The sequence below is a fragment of the Habropoda laboriosa genome, unplaced genomic scaffold (assembly GCF_001263275.1).
Source record: "Habropoda laboriosa isolate 0110345459 unplaced genomic scaffold, ASM126327v1 scaffold151, whole genome shotgun sequence".
Taxonomy (NCBI): Eukaryota; Metazoa; Arthropoda; class Insecta; order Hymenoptera; family Apidae; genus Habropoda; species Habropoda laboriosa.
In genome coordinates, this window is record NW_017100286.1 from 858,882 (window position 1) to 865,299 (window position 6,418).

At 35.2% G+C, this 6,418-nt stretch overlaps 1 protein-coding gene across 1 annotated transcript; it reads left to right on the forward strand.

Moving 5' to 3' along the window:
- Positions 1-1,897: 1,897 nt before the first annotated feature.
- Positions 1,898-6,205, forward strand: LOC108573679 (peptidoglycan-recognition protein LE-like). The gene is made up of 5 exons (XM_017936153.1): positions 1,898-2,366; positions 3,638-4,242; positions 4,990-4,997; positions 5,325-5,471; positions 5,697-6,205. The coding sequence occupies exons 2-5, from the start codon at positions 3,641-3,643 to the stop codon at positions 6,203-6,205; spliced, it is 1,266 nt and encodes a 421-aa protein (XP_017791642.1). The 5' UTR covers positions 1,898-2,366; positions 3,638-3,640.
- The last annotated feature ends 213 nt before the right edge of the window (positions 6,206-6,418 follow it).

Genomic DNA, 6,418 nt, shown 5'->3' on the forward strand with positions numbered 1-6,418 from the left:
CATATATATATATATATTGAATATTTTACGAATTGTATATTTTGAGGTAAATCAACAAACATTCATTGAAAGTAATCGATGCGTTACTTCATTGAACTTTTTGTCCAATAATTATTGTGTAATTCATTCATTCTACAAGATGTTAGCTATTTTTTTCGTAACGCTTGTTCGCCAAGAATAATAACGAGTAAAACCATTAATGCCTGAATATACGAACATGGTTCTTTAAGCACGTTCAGAAATATACCTACTTTTATTTGGTAGATGAATCATGAATAAGCATCTTGTATTTGTCAAAAATACTACTCGTATAGTGAGAAGAAAAACCAGATTAAGTTGTAATTATGTATGTTTAGATATTAATAACGTTCATGTTATTGCATTAAAAAATTATTGTAATATGATGTATATATCAAAATGAATTAAAGGAACATTTTTTTATCCCACAGGTATATACATGTACTTACGGTTTTTAGGATTAATAATGTCCTTGTGTGTCCTTCACAATTCTTGTATGTACATCGGATGTCCCTATTGAGGATGTGCATCATTTTAAACATGAACTTAGAGATATAAGTTTATCTCTGCTTTTTATTGCGTTTAATTATCGTGAACCTCGTTGGGAAATGTGATTAAATTTGATTTTTATAACATATTCAGTAAAAATTGTGTTATATAAAATTCAAACAATAACTAAATTTTGTTTTGCGAAACTAAAGGTGCTTCTTGCTACTAGTTAGACCAGCATTATTTGATTGTCAATGCAAGATACTAAGGTGTAATACTACACGATTGAATTTACAACAAAATGTTACATAACTGAATGTAGCTTTTGTATCGAATGACGAATAATATGTTTTTCAATCACTTTTCGTAACAGCATAAATTCGTTGAATACCTTAATCCCAACCGAAGAAGAAGTTTAATGAAAAATCAAGCATTTTCTATATTTATACAAGGCTTAGGTGTAATTATTAAGATTTTCTCAGAATGTATGTACAAAATTTAGTGATTCTGCTTATGTATATATGTGCATATGCCATTCCATCAGATAATTTTCAACAAAACATGAATGTCTCTTATCAGCTCGCGTATGCGCTCGTACCATTTGCAGATAATACGAGATTTATGTACTAAAAATACAGGAATTCAAGCACGAACTAAAGCATAGGTATACCTATTTTACGCGATACAATGACGTGAAAATGAAAACGTAGAATTGTCTCCTATATTAATTTACAAACCGATCAAGAATTCGATCGTACAACATAAAAATTTATACAACGATCTCGATTATTGCTATTGTGAAAGCGAAATGTATTAAATGAGGAACGCTATTGTACGAGTTGTTTGCTGTTATCGTGATCGCACATAATTTCCCACGAAAAGTTCCCCGAGCAAGAGTCATACGTTTGAACTTTGGCGATCGGTCGGCTAAAACGCGAATCACAATTCGACAATCCGGTGCACAGACGCACGGCCAGAATTTCCAGTTGCATACGACTCAGGAGGAATGATACAGAGTGGGGTGGCATACAATTTCACGGCTTGTACAACGAAGCGTCGACAGTTCGTCACGACGACGAATCGCGGGAAGATAATAACGACACCGGACAAACCTACCGGCTCGGTTAGTTTTCATTGATTGCGACCACGCTTCTTATCGTACGGCGTCGCAAAACCGCTGTCACTTTTACATCGGGCGTGTACTTCTTAGCGGCCACTCTTTTTTTTCCTTTTTTTCTTATTCCACTCTCCGCTTCTCTGTTTTTTTTCTCCTTTTTAATTGACGCCAGCGACGTATCGAATCTGAAAGATTTCCTTCTCCAGTCTGTGTGCCAGCGACAGTCACGTCCTTCATGAAACTCGTCGCACGTCACAAAGCAGTGACGTAGAGTTGCGAAACGGCGAGAGACGAGGCATAGACGGTGAAACGAAACAATCGGGATGTTCACGTTGCTCGAGTTGTTTATAAATTCTTTTGACGCGTTTTAACACGCTTCACCTGTTGTTTCTCTCTGTTTTTTTGTTATTTTTCAATACGATATGATCTTCGACGAGGAACGATAAAACATCGAGAGGCAAGTCTACTTGCGTGGAAATTCCAGTTCCAGCTGCGGCCTTCGGGAGTCGCGTCGGTAATTGTAGAATCGGTATACTGTGCGTGTAAGTGTGGTGTATAGTAGACGCAGACAGTTCTGATTTGATCGTGAAAATTTTCAAAGAGTTCTGTTCATCGAGATCTCGTTTTCTCGAGCAACAAACGAAGAAGATTCATTTACGAGGACGCCATGTTGTTATAAACTGGTAGTGGACCAGGCGTTGGCAAAGTGACCGCGGACAACAGAAACGATGATTTGTACAAGGTAATTCACTTATGATTCAGTTCGTTTGTGTTTGTATTTATAAAGGAAATGGGTCTGGGAAATTATCCGCTTAATTCGATCATTTCTCATCGATGTTGTATTCTTCTTTTACTCCTGATTATCATTCTTGCTGTCATCATCTTCACATCATGTTTAGTGCATCCTTTATCTATTGTTTCCATTGTATATACATCTTGTTTGCATGTTCTTGATTTTTCAATTCTGTAGCTTGTCGTATTCAGCATTCCACGATTGCGTAAATTTCACGTTATTAACATATTTCACGATGTTTCACATAAAATGATGAGTAGCTGAAACAGAAAAGTGAAACGTGTTTTGTCTTAAAAAATTCTACATTTGCAATAGAATAGAACGGTTTAGTTGTGTTTCTCTTTGTGAAATATCTTAGACACAAAAAGACAGTTCGGAATAAACGTAAATGGAAAAAAATCATGTCTTCCGACATTTTAAAATTAACATTTTCTTGACGTGAATCGTTTTATAAACTGATCAGAAATTTATGACATTAAGTACATTCATCAACTTAACTATCGATAATGCGTTTCTTAGAAATCCGTGGGAATAGAATTTTCACTACAAAAAGAATAACCTGCAATGTCATTAATATTTATAATACTTAATATAATACTTTTGCTTTCCCAAATCACAGTACAAAACGTCGATCAATTTAAGTAACTTTGATAATTCTACGAAAGTATCATTGCTTGTGCTAATATTTACGTTGTTCAGTCACTTATACAACACATGAGAAACTTCGTAAAGTGATATGCAAAGTATCCTAGATAGATTTCACAGAATACACCTGACTGCACGAATCATAGTTGATTAACCATTAATAAGAAGTATTTATCTGTTAAGTCATATCTCAATTAAATGAAAAATTCGTTATTATACAAGAAATACATTGTCGCTAAATATTATCGCGTATATTCGTGTTTCATTATCGTTATTTAAGTTATCGTCGTTACGTTAATTTATCCTTAATTATGTTTCACAAGTTCTTCATTGATCGATAGCATTCATCGATAACACGATCTTATCACGTTGAATCATTTTTCTATAAGAAAGGAGTGTCATTTGCTTATGTAAATCGTGTGCAACTCACGATGCATGCTAATGTTATTGAAATGTATCATGATCGTCAACTATGATTATTAACCGCATCTGTCGACTTCATACAGGTAAAATCATATTTTGTAACTATACAAAATTTCGTGACGTAGTAGAAAGACTCGCTCTAATTTCTACAGTGCATGGCTATGGTGACATTGGTGCAGCAGCATCAGCAAACTACATTGGACGAGAACCGTTGCCAGAAGGAACAAGATCAGATCAGTATTACCACTATCGAAAATTCCGACACCGAAAATTCTCACGGTGAGATTGTACAATCACAAGCGGTAAAAGACAACACCGCGGTCACTGTTGCCGGAAATGGTAGCTTCGCCGGATCCTCTACGCAGTGCAGTGACGTAGAAGAGGACAATGATGAGGACGATGATACGGATATCGAAGAAGGAGAGTGGATACCTGATTTACCTGTGCCAGCGGTGTTTCAGGCGCATCAGCAAGTGATAACCGCGGATGGTAACGTGGTGCTACCAAACGCAGATACCTCGAATTTCGGTGATGTGCGCGTAAAGAATTCAGCTAACGTGCATCTTGGTAACAAGACCTTTTACAAGGGTCCAGTGACAATAAAGCAGTTCGTTTACACGAGCCCAACCTCGATACAGGAGCCAATAAGTGTGGTGAAGACCAACAATGGTCAAACATCGAGTGTTAACACGTCTGACTTGCCCGCTGCTCATGGAGACTCGACTGCGAACTCGATCTTGTCGCAAAACTCCGTTTTGTGTCTCGATAAAGGTAATTATTTTAGGAGCTTGGTAGATGAGATTTGTTTTATGCCCGTTGGATGGAGTTTTGACGAGGAACCGTGAGGGTAAAATCTAGAGTGGGGGTAAAATCCGTTAGGTCATCTGTGGTATAGGTTTCTTCGTTTAGTTATCGGAAAGTAAAATAACCGTTATATTGAGAAAGATATTCAAACCTGGATGTTTGTCTTCTATTACCTTTTTTTCTTTAAATCGGTGGCATTTAATTTGCTTCAGAATAGATCGGTACCCTTGTTATCTACGTCATTTAACTCATAAGTAGAAATAGTTAACTATGCTAACTATAGGTAGATGTAGTTTTGAAGGAAACCAATCGGTAACCCGCCAGACCTTATCGATCGTATTTTAACAGCATGTGAACATTTGCTTTCGCACACTTTATCTAAATTAGCCGTGGCTAGATTTACAAAGGGCCTATGTGAATTTTTATAAATGAATATTTCTTTTATCAAATCCACGAGCTTCTGGTGTTTATCAATGATCGTATGTTATCTTCGTGCGATTGTTAAATGAAGTTGATAAAAATCAACAGGAAGTAGCAATAAATTTATCCTGCTTTGATATTTGTGTCGAGGAGATTGATAATACATTTTTATACGTACGATACCTCGGTATGGGATCATCTCGTGTTTATTCGTTCTTTTATTACTTTATAAGATGGTCTGTGTTTCCGATTTTTCTACTCGTTTCTATTGTTATGTCAGAATAAAAGGTACGTACTTCTGATAACTGTAATCTTATTCAATGTTAATGTGTGTAATCTACAGATTAATTAGTACGATTTTATTTCATTTTTTCACTTATATAAATATTTTTATTCTGGCATAGATTGGTGGGAATATGCGTGCTGTAAACTTAGAACGGTTCCCTATTGTAAAACAGAAAATGACAACAGTAGATGTAAGAAATTTTCAAGAAAGGATTAAACATATTTTTTTTTAAGAAAAAAAATTATACAAATTATTTATAAGCATATTAGTAGTATGTAAAAATGTACTTATTTCTTTTTGTTTTTCGTAATATTTTTATGTTATTTTAGTGACGAAATGGTTATGGACCTGGCGATGTGCGTCGCTTTTGTGTATACTAGCTTTAATTCTTGCAATTTCTGTGATCGTCGCCAGTGTATATACCGGGCGCGATCTTCCTGTTTACCCGGAAATACCAAGTCCTATTCCGCCAAATGGTATTAATTATATGTATATTTCTATTTTTCTTGATCATCAGATATCACTATATGCTTTCTTACTATTCTGTTCATATATTTATTTATTGATCAATCTGAATATTAATAACATATTAAAAATTATTACAAATTGGACGTATTTATTGCCTGTCGACAAAGTACATAAAGATAATATAACGTGATAGTATGTTAAATAATTATTAAATCGCAATATTTAAATTTCAGGTAACGTCCGTTTCGTTCCGCGACAAGAATGGGGTGGTCAACCACCTGAAGAACCATTACTACCGATGAAACTTCCCGTTCCGTACGTGATTATCAGTCACACGGCAACCGATTTTTGTTCGACGCAATCGGCATGTACATTGCACGTTCGATTTGCACAAACGTTTCACATTGAATCCAAACACTGGTCAGATATCGCTTATAGTTTTCTTGTTGGTGGTGATGGACTTGTATATGTTGGCCGTGGTTGGGACAAAATGGGTGCACACTCCTTTGGATATAATAATATAAGTATAGGTATTTCTTTTATCGGTACGTTCAATACCGTAGAACCACCAAAAATTCAACTGGTCGCTGCGCAACGACTTATCGAGATAGGCGTAGAAGAAGGTAAAATTGCACCGAACTATAAATTACTAGGACATAAACAAGTATCTCGGACTTTAAGCCCTGGAGATAAATTGTACAGTATCATTCAAACTTGGCCTCATTGGTCGCCAGAGCCATAAAATTTGTACAATACAGTATATCAATAGTATCTCGAATTTATTAGATCTCTTTTCTTTTTATTATTTAAAAGTCTCGCTACATATTTCGATAATTTTAAAAAATTATAAGAACATTTAAAGTATTGTTATATAAATCCAATATTGAAATTTTTTCTCGCATTTTTGTATAATAATTTAAATAAGTAACATCATTGATAAAATGACGAAAGTGTT

Bases quoted from the DNA above. Each gene is read 5' to 3' on its own strand.
- LOC108573679 (XM_017936153.1), top strand. From the start codon at position 3,641: ATGGCTATGGTGACATTGGTGCAGCAGCATCAGCAAACTACATTGGAC. The intron at 5,472-5,696 runs GTATTAATTATA...TTTAAATTTCAG, and splicing joins AAGTCCTATTCCGCCAAATG to GTAACGTCCGTTTCGTTCCG.